This window comes from Molossus molossus, unplaced genomic scaffold (genome assembly GCF_014108415.1).
Source record: "Molossus molossus isolate mMolMol1 unplaced genomic scaffold, mMolMol1.p scaffold_m16_p_12, whole genome shotgun sequence".
In the NCBI taxonomy this organism is placed as follows: Eukaryota; Metazoa; Chordata; class Mammalia; order Chiroptera; family Molossidae; genus Molossus; species Molossus molossus.
Genome location: NW_023425347.1, coordinates 90,347,037 through 90,364,351, shown reverse-complemented (window position 1 = coordinate 90,364,351; position 17,315 = coordinate 90,347,037). Strand labels below are relative to the sequence as shown.

General features: G+C 58.2%; 1 protein-coding gene across 1 annotated transcript in view; it reads right to left on the bottom strand.

Moving 5' to 3' along the window:
* The window catches only part of HSPG2 (heparan sulfate proteoglycan 2), a 102,871-nt gene that overhangs the window by 14,385 nt on the left and 71,171 nt on the right, over positions 1–17,315 (bottom strand). Inside the window, exons 43-74 of the mRNA XM_036256828.1 lie at positions 15,395–15,495; positions 15,117–15,297; positions 14,203–14,328; positions 13,915–14,067; positions 13,693–13,835; positions 13,281–13,416; positions 13,043–13,197; positions 12,711–12,861; positions 11,952–12,121; positions 11,718–11,865; positions 11,117–11,262; positions 10,800–10,935; positions 10,555–10,706; positions 9,726–9,861; positions 9,444–9,595; positions 8,938–9,076; positions 8,689–8,840; positions 7,957–8,092; positions 7,703–7,854; positions 7,334–7,472; positions 6,417–6,568; positions 6,083–6,230; positions 4,654–4,805; positions 4,150–4,294; positions 3,666–3,817; positions 3,146–3,284; positions 2,893–3,033; positions 2,437–2,571; positions 2,040–2,221; positions 1,374–1,569; positions 696–875; positions 138–398 (exon numbers count right to left, since the gene is read on the bottom strand). Coding sequence (XP_036112721.1) covers positions 138–398; positions 696–875; positions 1,374–1,569; positions 2,040–2,221; positions 2,437–2,571; positions 2,893–3,033; positions 3,146–3,284; positions 3,666–3,817; positions 4,150–4,294; positions 4,654–4,805; positions 6,083–6,230; positions 6,417–6,568; positions 7,334–7,472; positions 7,703–7,854; positions 7,957–8,092; positions 8,689–8,840; positions 8,938–9,076; positions 9,444–9,595; positions 9,726–9,861; positions 10,555–10,706; positions 10,800–10,935; positions 11,117–11,262; positions 11,718–11,865; positions 11,952–12,121; positions 12,711–12,861; positions 13,043–13,197; positions 13,281–13,416; positions 13,693–13,835; positions 13,915–14,067; positions 14,203–14,328; positions 15,117–15,297; positions 15,395–15,495 — 4,887 coding nt within the window. The remainder of the gene's footprint in view (positions 1–137; positions 399–695; positions 876–1,373; positions 1,570–2,039; positions 2,222–2,436; positions 2,572–2,892; positions 3,034–3,145; positions 3,285–3,665; positions 3,818–4,149; positions 4,295–4,653; positions 4,806–6,082; positions 6,231–6,416; positions 6,569–7,333; positions 7,473–7,702; positions 7,855–7,956; positions 8,093–8,688; positions 8,841–8,937; positions 9,077–9,443; positions 9,596–9,725; positions 9,862–10,554; positions 10,707–10,799; positions 10,936–11,116; positions 11,263–11,717; positions 11,866–11,951; positions 12,122–12,710; positions 12,862–13,042; positions 13,198–13,280; positions 13,417–13,692; positions 13,836–13,914; positions 14,068–14,202; positions 14,329–15,116; positions 15,298–15,394; positions 15,496–17,315) is intronic.

Here is a 17,315-nt window from a genome sequence, read left to right as displayed (position 1 = left end):
GGGAGGATTTCCAGGTAGGGTAATGAAGGCAAGTCTTTGTGCCCTAAGTGGGGATCCCCAGGGGCCAGTTGCTAAGTAAGTAAAGGGCCTGGAGGAAAGCTGAACCCCTTCTGCCCAGCAGGAGCTAGGCTGCTCACCTTGAACAAATACCAGGGCGAAGGCCTCAGCCGAGCCCACCCTGTTGGTGACCTGACAGCGGTAGCGGCCCGAGTCCTCAGGGGCCACGGACTCAAAGCGCAGCATCTCGTTCCTGGCCGTCACCCTCCTAGAGAGGCTGCCACCCACGCGGCTCCACTGGAAGGTGAGCGGGGGTGTCCCGTGAGCCAGGCACTGCAGCTGCACCGTCTCCCCTGCCCTCACCGAGGCGTGCTCTGGGACTGTGGTGGCATACGGTGGACCTGGGGTGAGGGGACACAGAGGGCGGGGAAGGGGGAGAACAGAGATCGTGAGAGCAGGAGACTTCAAAGGACCAAGGAAACTGAATGGTGAGTCCCAAGGACTGGGGATGAGGGAATCAAAGGTCCCAGGAGGGAAGGTGGGCTTTAGGCTAGGGGAGGCTCTGGGGGCCTGAGGTGCATGGGACCCTCTGGATGGGGTGCTTGGGGTTCTGTCCAGGGTGTAGCCTTGGGGAGAAGGGGTTCAGACCTCATGCAGTACAGAGAGGGTGGCCCAAGGAGGGTGGATGAGTGCCTTACTCTCCACATGCAGGAGGATGGTGGCCTCAGCATGTCCTGCAGGGCTAGTGGCATTGCAGATGTACTGGCCCGAATCCTGCTGGGCTACGCGGGGGATGATCAGCGTGTCGCCTTCCACCCTGTGCTGCCAGGGCAGGGGGGAGCGCAGCTTAGACCAGTGGATGGTGGGCGTGGGGCTGCCTGTGAAGTGGAGTAGAAGATGCCAGAGGTCACCGGGCTGCTCCGGGACCAGCTGGGAGTAGGAGTGGTGAGGAAGGGACCTGGGTGATCTTGCCCTTCATGGGGGGCACTAAGTGGGCACCTCAACCATCACTAGGAGATGCAGCAGCATGACACCATCTTCAGATTTCTTTTTTTTTCTTTTTTTATCCTCACCCGAGGACATGTTTCGATATTTTGTTCAGGTAGAGTGGGAGGGAGAGAGAGAGAGAGAAACATCGACGTGAAAGCGACACATCGAGTGGTTGCCACCCACACGACCCAACCAGGGCCGGGGACAAACTGCAACCAAGGTATGTGCCCTTAGCGGGAACCGAACCCGGGTCTCTCCGGACTGCAGGCCGACGCTCTAACCGCTGAGCCAAACCGGCCAGGGCCTCTTCAGATTTCTTGCATCTAAAATTCAAGCCCCAGGGCACCGCTGCTCTGCCTGGCCTGTGTGCCAGCCCCTGTCCGCACCTGTGGCTGAGCAGCGCAGGGTGGCTGTGTGTCCAGCTTCCACAGTCAACTCAACTTCTTCAACCTGGACCTGTGGGGCTCCCGGGGTCACGTTGCCTGTGTCCACAATCACCTCCACCCGCTTTTGTGCTGTGCCCAGAGCATTCTGAGCTAGGCACACATAGGTGCCTGCATCTGATGGTTTAGCTGATGAAATCTGGAAGAGAACATGGTCATGTGGGCACTGAGAGGGGACTCGGGCATCGGCCCCTAGCTCCACCTTGGCTTTACCTCTTTCCTGTACCTTCCTTTTGTTCTTAGCTTTCCTACTGGACTGGCTGCTTGGGAGCTAATGCTCAAGACACCCCATTAGTCCATCCATCTACTCACCCATCAAATGCCCACCTATTCATCCATGTACCCACCCATCCACCCATCTACCGACCCCCCATCCCCTACACACCCACCCACTCTTTCTTCCACCTTCCTTCTTTCTTCCCACCCATCTTCCAATCTACCCACCATCCACCTATCCCATTCCTCCCTTTTCCTGTCCATCCATTCATCGCCCACCTGCCCAGCCAACATTCTTTCCTCCAAGCATCTGCTCAAGGACGAGCTCTGACTGGGCCTCAGACCCAGAGATAAAACAGCCCTGGCCTCTGGCCGCGTGAAGCCATGCCTCACCTGCAGCATCGTGTGGCTGTCCACGAACCCAAACACCTGCTGCTCCAAGTTGGTGGGGGTGCCGATCCGGGTCCAGCGAGCAGAAGAGCGGGGCTCCCCAGCACTGACACATTCCAGGGTGATGGCCTTTCCCACTTTCACCCGCACCGGGCCCTCGGGGAGCACAGACACGGTAGGGGGCCCTGCCCAGAGGAATAACACAGCTGAAGCACACACAGGGCTCTGCTGGTCCCGCTCACTGTCACGATCTCCCCACCGCACAGGTCGAAACTGAGGTTTGGAGAGGTAGAAGGCCCAAGAGGGAGGCAGCAGAGGCAGGATTTAAACCTGGAGGTTCTGAGCTTTGAATTGGGGCTGGAAAAAGGAAGGCAGAGCCCAAGGGGTTGATGTCCCTCACCATGTACATTGAGGTTCACGACACTCTGAGCCACGCCATAGGCGTTGGTGGCCACGCAGCGGTAGGCACCGTGGTTGCTGGGCCGGGCGCCCACAATGGTGATGATGGAGCCGTTGGGGCTGACGTGGACGTTGTCTGTGGGGTTGGCATTGGGGAGGGTATGGTCAGTGAGGGTGTCCTCGTGCCTTGGTGCTGCCAGTACCTCTGCCCCACGTCCCTGACCCCTTTGGCCTGGGTGTCTAGTTCACAGGGTTACAGATGGCAGGTGAGAGAGTCCTTGCAGACTCCTGGGTCCAGTCCCCTTACCACCCAGATGGAGACACTGAGGCCCCAGAGGGAAGGGAATCAGTCACCCAGGGCTACACCATGAGTTTGGCGCCACCATCAGCCTCTGCCGGCCCACAGTGGTGATCACTGAGCATTTCCCCCTGCCTCCAGCCCCCACCCCCAGCTCACCCTCCAGCTCTTCCTGACGAGTCTTCCACTCAAGGCTGACGGGGTCTGCCCCGTCGTGGATGAGGCACTTGAAGCTGGCGTCTTGGCCCTGCTGCACGGTGCTGCTGGGTGGGTCGATGGAGATGACAGGGCTACTAAGGCCTGGGGATGAGGGTGCAGAGGGCTGGCTCAGCAGGGCTGGGTCGGCTCAATCCCTCAGCCTCAGCTCCAGAGGCTCCCTCCTTCCCCTGCCTCTGGTGTCTGCCACACTCACGGTAGGAGGAGCCTGCACTGGGTGGGACAGTGACAGTGAAGGAGGCCTCCCGCTCAGGGCCTGCACCAACCACGCGGCACACGTACTCGCCGGAATCAGCCGGGGAGATGTGGCGGAGCCTTAGCTGGGAGCCGTGTGTCTGTCGGAGCGAGGATGGGCTGTCATCAGGCCAAAGCTTGGATGGGGCCAGTCCCCAGGCCTGGCAGTGTCAGTGCTCAAGAGTTCTCCCTTGGGTCTCAGGAGCTCAGGGCTCAGCTGACACAGGGGAGCTTCATTCACAGCATCCTACACATCCAACCCACCCACTTTACAGGGGACACTGGCTCAGGAAACAGTTCAGCCACAGAGCCAGGAGAAGGACTGGGTGTCTCGACTCCCAGGTTGGTGAACGCTATCCCCCAAAAGTATTTTCTCCCTTGGGACCCCCCAAGCAGGCAGGGTTTGTGTGAGGTTTGTGTGCAGAAGGCATCTGCAGGTCAAACCCTGCCTGCCTGGCCCTACCCCACCCTGGCCCCTGTACCTGATGCTGGGTGGGGAGGCTGCCCCCTCGCTTGTACCATGTGACCTGGGCGTGGGCCTGCCCAGGAACCACACAGTTCAGGTCTAGGGTCTGCCCTTCAGCCACGTGGGAGGAGGAGGCCTCAATGTAGATGGGCTGGGCCAGTCCTGGGGCTGTGGGCACAACGGGTGGGTGAGAAAGGCAAGGCTCCAGGGTGAAGCAGGGACCTAAGGTGGGGGAAGTGAATGCCACTGGTCTTCCTGGAGGTGCAGTGGCTTGAGAGTGACTGACATGGCTGAGTGCCACTGACCCATGAAGGGTCTCCATTCCCTGGAGGCCTAGATGCCATGGTGAGGCAGCACCAGACCCCAGTGGTTATGGGAGCAGCTGGAGGACCTTCATGGAGCTGAGAGCCAGAGCCCTGCTGGGAGAGGAGGGAGGAGCAAGGCCAGAAAGGGCCCCTATAAGCCTGCGCCCAGCACCGCCCACTGTTCCCATCACTCACCAGGAATGGGGCCTGGGCTGGAGGCCTCAATTGTGACCAGGACAGAAGCCTCCAGGGTGTCTGAGCCACTGTTGGTCACTTGACATGAGTACTCGCCAGAGTCAGCTGGGGAAACCTGGTTCAGCCTCAGCAGGGGGCCGTGGACCTGGCCAAGGTTGGGGTGAGAGTGAGCCAGGGGCCAGTGGCCGAGGCCTTCAGATGTCCAAGCCCTCTGGTACCTGTACCCCAGGACTGTCATGCACAATTAAGCAGGCTGCATCCTGTCATCAGACACTGACATCAGACACTGGGGAGCATGTTTATTATGACATTTTTCCTGGTAGGAACAAATCCACTCTTGAATAATTCCCACCAGGGTGCTGGAGGGCCAGGAGTGGCCCTGCTGTGCCTCCTGTCACCCAGTAATCTTGGGGACACCTTCCCTCCGCGGATGGCAGGACTGCCAGGGCAAGAGGTGGGGTGGGGTGGGACGTAGCCACAGCCTGCTTTCTCCAGCTCCCTTACCTGGTGCCGGGCGGGAAGGCTGCCCCCTCGCCTGTGCCACGTGACTTGGGCATGGGCCTGCCCAGGCACCACACATTTCAGATCCAGGGTCTGCCCTTCGGCCACGTGGGAGGAGGAGGTCTCAATTCGGATGGATGGGGCTCTGCCTGGGGCTGGGGCACAGGTAGCGGTCAGTAAGCTGGAACCCCCACCCCTGTGCCCTCAGCCCCTGCCCCGGGTGCCCAGATGTTCAGACCAGAGACCATGGGAAGGTGGCTCGGATTCCCCCTTCTCCCCTCCCCATTCTCGTGAGGCCGGGAGCAGCTAGGCTAGTCTGGGGGGTAGAGGTGCCTCATTTTCCCAGCCCTGCCCCAGACACTGTCCCACCATCTCCTCCTGTGCTCCCAGCACCGCTGGCGGCCAGAGCTCCGGCCAGGCACCTCCACACAGATCGCTGACGTTTCCTAAACTCGAGTAGTGTGTGGCTAAGAACTCAGACTCTAGGGCCAGACTGCTGGTTCAAAACCCAGCTCTGCCATTTCTTGGTTTTGTGACCTTTGGAAAGGCACTTCACCTCTCTGTATCTCAGTTTCCCATCTTTAAAATGGAGAGAACAATCATACCTACCTCTAAGCATTATTGTACCGATGAAATGAGTTAATGAGTAAATATAACACATATTTACATGTTTATTACTTGTGTTATATCATGTTTATTACTTAGAAAATCATGTACTATTTTTTAAAAATATGTTTTTATTGATTTTTTAGAGAGACAGGAAGGGAGAGAGAGAAACATTGATCGGCTGCCTCCTGCATGCCCCCTACTGGGGATCGAGCCTGCAACCCGGGCATGTGCCCTGACCAGGAATAGAACTGGGACCTCTCGGTCCATGGGACGTCGCTCAATCCACTGAGCCACACTGGCCGGGCGCAACTCATGTACTATTATCATGAGTCTGCCATAGCCATGTGCTTCCTGTGCTGTTAATTACTTTACATTTTCCTATCGGTTGATTCTCTTTAAAAACCCTTTAATACTTGGCTCCATCGTAGGCAATAATTTCCATGAAATCATTACAAGTTTGATGTATTTCTGTTTCTTCCCTAACATATAGATGTCTATCAGGGTGCCACCTAAGATCACCCTCACATGCCCCGTCAAGTTCCCTACAGGTGCACTTCCAGTCTTCAGGGAACTCAGGTAATCGTTGCAAAAGCTCAACTGTCCCCACTTTACAGATGACGAAAGTGAAACACAGAGGAGAGGACTGTAACATCTCAGAGTATGGACAGAGGAGCTGGGACCCAAGCCCACATACGCTAGACTCCAGGGTCTATGCTCTCGGGCCCTAGAGCTGAACCACTTGACCTGGCTCCGGACCTCTGCCTGCTGGTCCCCTCCCTCCCTCCGTTCTCTGGCCTCCCAGCACCACCGCAGAGACCCTCACCGGGAACAGGAACAGCGCTAGGGCCAGAGGCCTCAATGGTGACCAGGACCGAGGCCTCCAGGGAGCCAGAGCTGCTCACCACTCGGCACACGTACTCGCCAGAGTCAGCTGGGGACACCTGGTACAGCCTCAGCCGCGAGCCGTGAGCCTGCGCAGGAACAGGACAGGGAGGCAGAGGAACAGACATGGCAACTGGAAGCCTTGAAGAGCTGAGGCCAGGGAGACACAGGGTCTGCCGGGCCTCCTTCCTGGGCAGAGCTTAGGGAGCAACCCCTACCCAGGGCCTCCACAGCCAGCATCCCTCCCACTATGTCCTGCCCCCAAACTCCCATACCTGGTGGTGAGCTGGGAGGCTGCCCCCACGCTTGTGCCACGTGACCTGGGCATGGGCCTGTCCAGGGACCACACAGTTCAGATCCAGGGTCTGCCCTTCGGCCACATGTGAAGATGACGACTCAATTCTGATGGGCATGGCACCATTAGGAACTGGGGGCACAGAAACACCAAGTCAGGCTTTGACCATAGTCTGATTTGGGAACAGCTGGGTCAGTGGACACCTTAGCCACAGAAGCCCAAGGTAATAATAGTTAACAGTTATTAAGCACTTACAGTGTGCCGGGCACTGTTCTAAGCACTTTATGTGTGTTAAGTCATTTAGTCCTCACAAAATACATAAAATATTTTCGATGACAGAAATGTTCTGTCGCCCTGGCCGGTTTGGCTCAGCGGTTGGAGCGTCGGCCTGCGGTACAGAGAGAAATGTTCTGTCATCTGCACTGTCCAATACAGTGGCTACTAATTACATACGTGTGGCCACTGAGCACTCAGAATGTGAGGATATGAATTTGACATTTTATTTTATTTTTTTCTTTACTGATTTTAGAGGGAGAGGGAGAGAGAGAGAGGCATTGATGAGAGAAGACATCGACTGGCCGCCTCCTGCATGCCTCTGATGGGATTTGGCCCACAATCCGGGCATGTGCCCTGACCGGGAATCAAACCAGAGACCTCTTGGTGCATGGGTTGAGGCTCAACCAGTGAGCCACACCAGCTGGGCTGAATTTGAAATTCTGAATAATTTAATTGCCACACGAGGCTGGCAGCACCGGTCTATGAGGCTGGAATGACCAGTAACCCCATTTCACTGAGGAGGAAACTGAAACCCAGGCATCTCTCTGCAGGGCCCTTCCTCCCCAGGAAGTACTGTTACCTGTGTCTCCTGGTCCCTTGCAGGGCCTTCATCAGACTCACCGGAGGGATTGCCAGCATTGGGGGAGACTGAGACCATGATGGAAGCCTCTCGGGCATCGATGTTGTTGTTTGCCCGGCACACATACTCGCCCGAGTCGGCCACGGACATCTGGTGCAGCCGCAGGAGGGAGCCATGGGCCTGGGAGGTGGATGGGAAGGAGGGAGAGAGGAAGTCGAGGGGCAAAGGGGTTCCGGGCTGTGTCAGGCCTCCTCCCAGGCCTCCCTCATCAGACATGCTGAGGCTACCCTCTGTCTACCCAGGGCAGGAGGGAGGACTGCCCCAGGATTGCCAGCTAAAGCTTCGGGTTCTTTGTCCTTGCACCTAACCCAGGAGGTGAGGGTTCCACCCCCAGCCACCTTCCACTCTACCTGGTGTCGGGCAGGAAGGCTGCCCCCACGCTTGTACCAGGTGATGATGGCCTGGGGCTGCCCAGCGACCACGCAGTTCAGATCCAAGGTCTGCCCTTCGACCACTGTGGGGGACGAGGACTCGATCCTAATTGGTGGGGAGACACTAGGCACTGGGGACAGAGAGGTCAGATGTAGCTAGTCAGCCAACAGTGACGGCGCCAGGAACTCCCTCTGCACCCAATTCCTGGACCCCTTGTCTTATGGGCTCTCACCATGGGGGGAGCTGCTGCCCTGGATGGTGACGATCAGTGAAGTCTCCTGGGAGCTGGCACCATTACTGACGTGACACACGTATTCTCCTGAGTCCGCTGGCGTCACCTGGGGGATCCGTAGCCGGGAGCCCACGATCTTTCAGGGAGCAAGTGTCAGTGGGTGAGGGCAGCATCTCCATGTCTTGAGCACCGCTGCTGCCAGCCCTGGACTCCGGGTGTGGCCCTGCCTTGCCTGGGACCGGCCCTCACCCCAGCCTCCTCCAGAGCGCCCTCAGCGGCCTTCCTGAGGCTCTGGGCTGGGTGCACAGTGCCTCTAGCCTTCACACTGTTCTACCAAGCGCATCCTGGTGACTCCGCAGTGCCCTGCTGTGGCTCCTGTTACCCTGCTGTCAGATGGCACGTCTGCCTCACCCTCTAGCCTGTGAGCTCCCTGAGGGCGCACCCACCACTCCACTTGGAATCCTCAGTGCCAGGTGCAGGACTGGCCTGGAGCAAGTTCTCAGGGAAATGGAGTGAGCGAATGACTCGTAGAAGGTTCTGTTAAAATACAGGACTCAACTGAGGTCAGAGAGACTTATCGCCATACCCTCAACGCTGGTCCAGGGCCCACACAGCAAGAACATTCAGTGTTGAGTGACTAAGTGAGCACAGAGGAGGTGCTGAGAGCCCTTCCCGATTCCCATGAGGATTGGTGCACTCAGCTTGTGCCCTCTCTGCCCACTGGCTCAGTACCTTGTGCCGGCTGGGTAGGCTACCTCCACGCTTATACCAGGTGATGGTGTGGGGGGCTTGGCTGGCGACCAGACAGTTGAGGTCCAGGGTATGTCCATTGGCCAGGGAGGCTGAGGAGGACTCAATGCGGACAGGGTACACCACACTCTGGGCTGGGAGGGCGAGACAGGAGGCAGGGTGTGGGAGCTCCTGAGGGTTGAGGGGCCCTAGCAGACACACACCACTTTTTGTGACCTCTGCGACACTCACAGTGGGAGGGACTAAGGCGCTGCTGGATGGTGACGAGGACTGAGGCTTCCTGGGTGCCCGAGCTGCTGGCCACATGGCACACGTACTCTCCAGAGTCGGCGGGAGTCACCTGGGGCAGCCGCAGCCTCGAGCCATGCACCTGGGAGGGCAGGAGGGAGGCAGGCTCAGCGGAGCACTGGGGCTCACGGCCAGGCGCCTGCTCCCGTCCCTGGCCCCTCCCAGCCTGGCTCCCCGCTGGAGCTTGAGGGAAGGTCTTCCAGGGATAACTGCCTTTTGTGACCCTTCAGTTCCCCGTCCCAGTGTGGGGAACCGGCATTTGCTGATGTGCCACAGGGCAGGCGAAGTAGGCAGTGCGTCGGGAAGTCAAATGACTGGCCTAAAGTGACACAGCAGGCCAGAGGCAGGAGCAGCACCTGAATTCGACTATGCCTGAATTCAAAGCCTATGGTCCTTATTCTGTAGTCGCGAGGGTCCTTCAGGCCCCCTATGAGCTCCCCGCTTCCTACCTGGTGGCGGGCAGGGAGGCTGCCCCCACGCTTGTGCCATGTGACCTGGGCATGGGCCTGCCCAGAAACCAGGCAGTTCAGATCCAGGGTTTGCCCTTCTGCCACATGTGAGGAGGATGACTCAATCCGGATTGGGAGGGTAACCCCGAGCGCTGGAACAGGAGGAGGAAGGGTGGGTGAGTGAAGGTAGGGGCTTTTGCTCACGTGAGATCCTGCCATTGCTGGAGTGGAAGCCTCCCCTGGCTGGACCTCTAGCCCTCCCCTCTCCCCAGTACCACTCACCAGGCACAGAGCCTACAGGCTCAATGGTGACCAGGACAGAGGCCTCCAGGGGCACAGAACCGCCCACCACACGGCACACGTACTCGCCCGAGTCAACTGGGGACACCTGGTGCAGTCTCAGCAGTGAGCCATGGGTCTGGCAGGAATGGAGGTGAGGTCAGAGGGGGCCTCAGGAGACCCCTACACCTATAACATGCCTCTCTTTCTGACCCCTAAGGCCTGGCCATCAGCTCTGTCCTGCTTAGGGGTGGGGGAAAGGGGGTCTCATTCCAGGAGTGCTGGGGACTGGCCAAGCACTAATAGGCATTCCATCCATTCTGAGACACATTTGCTGATGTCTCTGAAGTCCCGATGCCTCTTACAGTGCATAATCTTACAATTAAATGGCAGGTTTTTTTTTTCTTACAGGCGCATAAAATAATGTTGCATCTCGCAATCAATGGCATCCCACATTCTATAAAATACAGTGATAACCATAGCTAATAGCATTACAGTAATAACATAGCTCATAGCACTTTCTATGAGCCAGAGTTCTGCGCACTTTGCATATATATCAAGTCACTTCATCCTTAAGACAACTGTGTAAGGTAAATGCTGTGATTACCACTTAACAGGCGCTGAAACCATCGCAGAGGGGTTACACAGCGTGCCCAGGGCCACAGTGGAAAGTGGTGGACGCGGCACGCACACGAGGATTGCCGGTCTGAGTCTGGGCGCTGACCATGCACTATGCACCTGTGAGATGGGGTCCCAGGCTTCCCCTGTCTGACCTCACCGCCCAGGGGCCTCTCTCCTGCCTCCTTGGCTCATCCATCCTCTAGTCCTGTACCTGGTGCCGGGCAGGGAGGCTGCCCCCGCGCTTATGCCACGTGACCTGGGCATGGGCCTGCCCAGGCACCACGCAGTTCAGATCCAGGGTCTGCCCTTCAGCAACGTGGGAGGAGGAGGACTCGATACGAATGGGCTGGGTGCCAACAGGAGCTGTGGGAGATGGTCAGTGGGTCACTCCAGTTCTGTGCAGCTGCCCCTGTCTATCCCCTCTCCGTCCCAGCCCAGCTGGGTGGCCCTACTTACGGTAGGCAAAGTTGGCCCCCTGGGTGCCGGTGACCGTAACTGTGATGGAGGCCTCCACACCATTGTTGGCCCGGCAGACGTATTCGCCTGCGTCAGCTGGTGATGCCTGGAAGATGTAGAGGCGGGAGCCGCGGACCTGCGCAGCACAGGCAGGGGTGTGAGGAGGGCTTCCCAGAGTCCGGCAGGTGCCTCCCCCTTTGCCGGCTCCTCTGAGTTGGGAACTGCCAGCCCCTCAGCTGGGAGGCCAGGATCCCTGCAAACCACTGTCCACAGCTCAGCCTGGCTGACCCCCTTCCATCTTTTTTGCTACTGTGTACCTGGTGCCGGGCAGGGAGGCTGCCACCACGCTTGTACCATGTGACCTGGGCATGGGTCTGCCCTGCCACCACACAGCTCAGATCCAGGGTTTGCCCCTCGGCCACCGTGGAGGATGACGACTCGATCCTGACAGGAGGGACGGGTCCTGGGGTTGTGGGGACAGGGGAGAGGGTAGTAGATGCTACCAGGAGAGAAAGAAGAGCCACCGCCCTGGAGGCAGCTCAGCCTTGTCTTCTGAGGCCAGGCCCATATGTCTGGGGGGCTGGGGCCTGGGCGTGATGTCCTCAGCTGGGTAACCCTGAGGGAAGGGCTGGGGCAGGGGCGAAGCCTTGCAGAGCGGAGTGAGGAAGGGAAAGAGATGAAAGGAGCTGAGGCTGGGGGAGGACAAGGCGGCGGCGCAGAGACATGAGGGGTGACGGGCCGGAGAAGAGTGCTGGGAAGACGGTGGAAGACTTGGAGAAGCGGAGTCTGGCCGCGCCGGGCTGCGGTCAGCTCCAAGGCGAGGCTCCTGCCCTGAGTCACAGTGGGAGTCCCTGGGACCTCAGCACTTGGAAGGCTCTAACCCTCCTCCAGCTTCCCCTGCCACGGGCAGTCACTCACCAGGTATGGAGCCGGCACTGGAGTCAGAGGCCTCGATGGTGACCAGGACGGAGGTCTCCAAGGGCCCAGAGCCAAGGACTACTCGGCACACGTACTCGCCGGAGTCAGCTGGGGACACCTGGTACAGCCGCAGCAGTGAGCCATGGGTCTGAAAGCAAACAGGGAGGATTGGGAGGGGGCCAGAGCAGCCCAGTCCAATCCCTCCAGCAGGCTGGCCCTGGGGGACTGCTGTACCTGGTGCCGGGCGGGGAGGCTGCCACCACGCCTGTGCCACGTGACCTGGGCATGGGCCTGCCCGGGCACTATGCAGTTCAGATCCAGTGTCTGCCCTTCAGCCACATGGGAGGACGAAGACTCGATGCGGATGGGCTGGGCATTGCCCCGAGTTGGGGCTCCTCCAGGAGCTGGGGCACAGAGAGGCTGGTCAGATGGGAAGCCTTTCTGGGCCTGGGAGCGTGTTCTTCTGGCTCAGCATGGCCAGCCAGACCCCTTTCCCTCCCCAACCTCCAACTCTATTTGCCCGCACCTCGATCGTGAGGAGCTGCTCTGGCCTGCAGGGAACCAGAGTTCTTTGTGCCCCGGCTAGGCCCAAAGATGCAGACAATAATGCCACGACTCCCTTCTACAGTGTTTGCTGTTCTCCTGACATAGGGTGGTGGTATTGTCCTCATTTCACAGAGGAGAAAACTGAGCCTCAAAAGAAAAATAACCAGTTCTGGGCTGATAAGGGACAGAGGCAGGATTTGAACCCAGGTCAGCCTGACTCCCAACTCAGTGTTCAACCCTGATTCTGCTGCTTCCTGATGAATTCTGAAAACAGTACCCTCTCATCACGGGCTCCAGGTAAGCTGGATCGACCTTATCCCACCCCCAGTCCTCTCATCTCCCCAAGCAAGGAGTGGAGGGTCAAAGCCTAGTGGGTCCTCTTGCTTTGGAGGGACCACAGGCACCTTCCCTGGAACAGTGAGATCCCAGGCCCACCTGGTTCCTCACCTGAGGTGTGGCCAGAGCCTGAGTGGGTGCTGTGGAGGACAGAAATGGTGATGGAGGCCTCCTTGGAGCCTGACCCGTTCTCCACTCGGCACACGTATTCTCCAGAATCAGCTGCGGAAACCTGGGGGAGCCGAAGCTGGGCGCCATGCACCTGTGCCGGGTGGGGACAGTGTGTGAGGATGGGAGGGGCGGAGGTCCCCACTCCCTCTGAGCCCCAGTGAGTCATCACTAGGCTCTCACTGCAGCAGAGCCACCCCTGCCAGAAGCTGCCGAGGGAGGAAAATAAGGGCTGGCCCCTAGGACCCCTGCCACGGGCTCAGGGACCCTCATACCTGGGCGTGGGGAGGCAGGTTGCCCCCTCGCTTGTACCATGTGACCTGGGTTTGGGCCAGCCCCGCCACCACACAGTTGAGGTTCAGTGTCTGCCCTTCAGTCACAGAAGGTGATGAGGACTCAATCCGGACTGGCTGGGAGCTGGCATCTGAAGCTGGGGGCAGAGGGGGAGTAAGTAGGCCCCAGGGCAGCCCTGGCCTGCCCTCCCCACTTCTTCAGCCCCCAGAGGCCCCGAACCTGGAAGGACGACCACTTGAATCCGGGCCTGTGCGGTGCCCGCGGGGCTAGTGGCCACGCAGAGGTAGAAGCCAGCATCGGCGGTCGTGATGGCTGGGATGAGCAGCGTGGCAATGTCTGTGTGCTCAGACCGGGCCTGTCACACAGGCGAAGGGTCAGCCACCTGAGAGGCCGAGGCAGCCTGGCAAGGGCTAGCCCTCAAGGATGGGCAGAGGGGGAGAAAGGCAGAGGCACACACAGAACCAACATCAGGGCCCAGTTGGGCACCAAGGAGGTCAGAGCCAGGCTGCCCTCTTGGAAGCAAAGGGAACCAGAAGAGGTGGAGATGGGGTAGGAAGCCCGTGGGAGGGGCAGATGGCAAGCACTGGGACTCTGCTGAGCCTGTGGGCCTGGCCTGGATGGATCCCCTCACCTGTGGGGGGAGGCTGCCCCCTTCCTTCCTCCAGGTGATGGTGGCACTGGGCACACCTGCAGCCCGGCAGTACAGCCTGACAGTGCGGCCTTCATGCACTTGGGTCCTCTCTGGACTCACCTGGACCCTGGGCCCACTGCCCCCTGCAGACAGAGCCCTGTGAGAATCCCTCTTTGGGCTGCCCGTGTGCCCCCAGCGCCACCTGCAGCCCTGTCCTCTCACCGTGCACATGGAGCATGGCCCTGGCCACATGCTGCCCGGCGCTGCTGTGGGCACGGCACAGGTACTGGGCTTGGTCCGAGGGCTCGACGGCTGGCAGGCGCAGAATACCGCCATGGATTTGTGCCTTCTGAGGAAGCTGGCCACCAGGGCCCCCTGACGTGGAGAAGTGGGGTCAGCACCTGCTGGGACGGGCATTGCTGCCCTCCTCCCCACAAACTAAAGTCCTGCCCTTAGCCTCCCACACCCAGGACAGCCACACCCCGAATGTCATTCCTGCCACGGCCTCACCTGTCCAATCAAGGATGGGCGTTGGGTGCCCTGTGGCGCTGCAGCGGAACTCGGCCAGCTGCCCGGGCTGCACTGTGAGCTGTGGTGGGTGGATAGAGACCACGGGGGCGGATGGGGTGCCTGAGGCTGATGGGAGGAGAAAGAACATGTGGTTGCGGGGGGGAGTGCCTTCTGACCCGTGGCAACAGCCTGCAGGCTGCTCTCTTCGCTTCCACTCCAGCCCCTCATGGCCATTTGTCCATGGAGCAGTCAGAGGGAGCTTTTGAAATGTCAACGGGATCTTGTTACTTCCCCATTTAAGGCCTATCTGTGGCTCCGTACTGCTTTTAGAATAAAATCCCAACTCCCTGCTGCGATCCTAAGTACTACATGTACTCACCCCTGCCCACATCTTCAAATGTATTATCCCCTCCCTTCCACAGCTGCAGCCATACTGGCCTTGCCGTTCCTCAAACATATCAACACTCTCCTGCTTCAGGGCCTTTGCACATGCTGCTTCCTCTGCCAAGAACACTCTGCCAGCTCTTCAAGGGGCTGAACACCTTCCCTTCCTTCAGATCTCAGCTCAGATGTCACCTCCTCAGAGACCCTCCCTGACCACCCCATGTAGAGCAGCTCACCCCTCTCCCACCCCATTTCTCACTTTCCATCACCATTTATTGCTATCCCAGTGTGGATCACTGTGCGTAACCATGCTGTATGTTCATTTGTTCCCATGTTTTTCTACTAGAACATGTAGGTAGTGTTCTAGTAGATAACTAGAAGGCAGAGCTCCTGTTTGACCTTCTTTGTCCTGTTTCTTCAGGGTCTAGGCCAGGACCCGGCATACCGGGATGCTCAGAAACACAGTTGAACACCAGTCCTGGTGGACATGGGGAAGGCTCGGGTGGGTCAGGCATGGACATGAAGTGTACCTTGCACGTGCAGCGTGGCTGTGCCCTGGTCCATGGCAAACATGTTGGAGCCAGTGCACACATAGGTGCCTGCGTCACTTGGCTGGACATTGCGAATGGTCAGGATGCCGTTGAAATCCATGGCTCGGGCTGGCAGTTTCCCATTGTGCAGGCGGGTCCACACCAGGGTGTACGCTGGAGACTGCAGGGGGGCAAGCAGATGGCATGGGGGTTAGGGATGGTGCTCGGAGACCCCAGAAGACAGAGTCCACCAGGTGACCGGTCCATGCTTTGCCCACCTTGCTCTTGGCTGTGCAGATGAAGGTGACATCGGCTCCGGGGCGCACACTCTGGCTCCGCTGCTCCTCCACCATCACTGTGATGGGCTTACTTGGAGCCTCTGCAGGGACAGGGCTCAGTGAGGGATGTGCTGATCAGGCCCGTGCTGTGGCCAGTCTCTCTCTCTCCATCATCTTGTCTGTGTGTCACTTGCTTCCCAGTCCAGCTTCGATTCCATTCCCCTCCCTAGCACTCCCCCGCTTCATCCAGCCAAACCCTGTTATCCGTCGTTTTTCTGCTGGGACTGAGCAGCCAGCGGGTGTGATGGGAGAATCATCACACCATGAGCCCGCTGGCTCCAATGCGTGACCACAGACCACAAATAAGCTCTGAACACTTCACACTTCACTCCAACTGGGTTTCCCTGTCTGGCTCAAGTTTCCATCCTCCCCCAAACCATTTCACACCTCCTCCCATCCTCTCCACCCTCCCTAATTCCCCTTCCACTTTCATAGCTAATGGCTTCCATGCACACTTGCTGAGAACATTGAAACTATTAGATAGGAATTTTCCCATCTTCCCAAATCTACCCACCTCTCTCCTTCCTGGTCCCTGAAAAACGAGACCCCACCCCCAACCCCCGCACTTTCTGAGTGCTGGAGCCCCTCCTAAGGACCTCCTTCCTCTGCTGTGCCTGTTCTTGTTACATCAGTCTCTCCTCCCCTCCCCACTGGCTCATTCCTCCCCATAGACAAATGTGTTCTAGAACTTCCCATCTCTGAAAAGGCGCCCATGACCCCATACTACTGCTCCATTTCTTGGTCTCCCTTCAGAGCCAAGTCTCTTGAAAGAGTTGTCTACACTTGCTGCTTTCCCATCCGTTCTCTGCCTCACTCTAATCTGGTTTCTACCCCTTCTCTCCACTGAAAATAGCCCTTTTCAAAGCAGGACCTGCAAGGGTTATTTCTTGGCCACATCTCAGTTCCTCAGGGCAGATGGTGAGGCCGAGCGCCCCCTCCTGGAAGCCTTCTCCCCTCTAAGCTTCCAACACACAACTCCCTGACTCCTCCTGGCTCACTGGCCCCACGTGCTCAATCTCTTGCTGTAAAAGACTCTTCAACATGACATGTTGAAGTTGGAGCTCCATGTGGCTCTGCCCTGGCCCTGTCCTCAAGCCATCCTCTCCCTGGGTAATTTTACCCTGCCCCACAGCTTTTTAAAATTTATTTTAATTTAATTTTTAAAATCCTAACCCGAGGATATTTTTCCATTTACCTTCAGGCAGAGTGGGAGGGAAGGAGGAAGCGGGGGGGGGGGGGGGGCCTCGATGTGAGAGAGACACATAGATTGGCTGCCTCCCACACGACCCTGACTGGGGCCCAAACCACAACCGAGGACCAAAATTGAACCCGCGACTGGTCCACGGGCCAGCGCTCTAACCACTGAGCAAAACTGGCCAGGGTTGCCCCATGGCTTTATTTATTGTTTTTATTTAAAAATTTTTTTTTCTTTATTGATTTTATTTTTTTAGAAAGAGAGGAAGGGAGAAGGAGAGAGAGATGGAAACATCAATGAGAGAGAGCATCGATTGGCTGCCTCCTGCATGCCCCACACTGGGGATCGGGCCCACAACCTGGGCCAGTGCCCTGACCAGGAATTGAACCAACTACCTCTTAGTGCACGAGGTGACGCTCAACGGCTGAGCCACATCGGCCAGGCAAGCCCCATGGCTTTAAACACAACATATGCCAATAGCCCCCAAATTAAATTCTCTGGCTAGGGCCTCCTTCCTGAGTTGCAGACTCACATGTCCAATGTCTGCCTGATGTACCTACTTAGACCCCCCCGCCCCCCACATCTCAAACTTGGGATTCTCTCTGACCTGTCTATAGCAGGTGCTGCTGTTGCCCTGCCCAGTCCCCTCGCCCTGTCCCCTCAGTG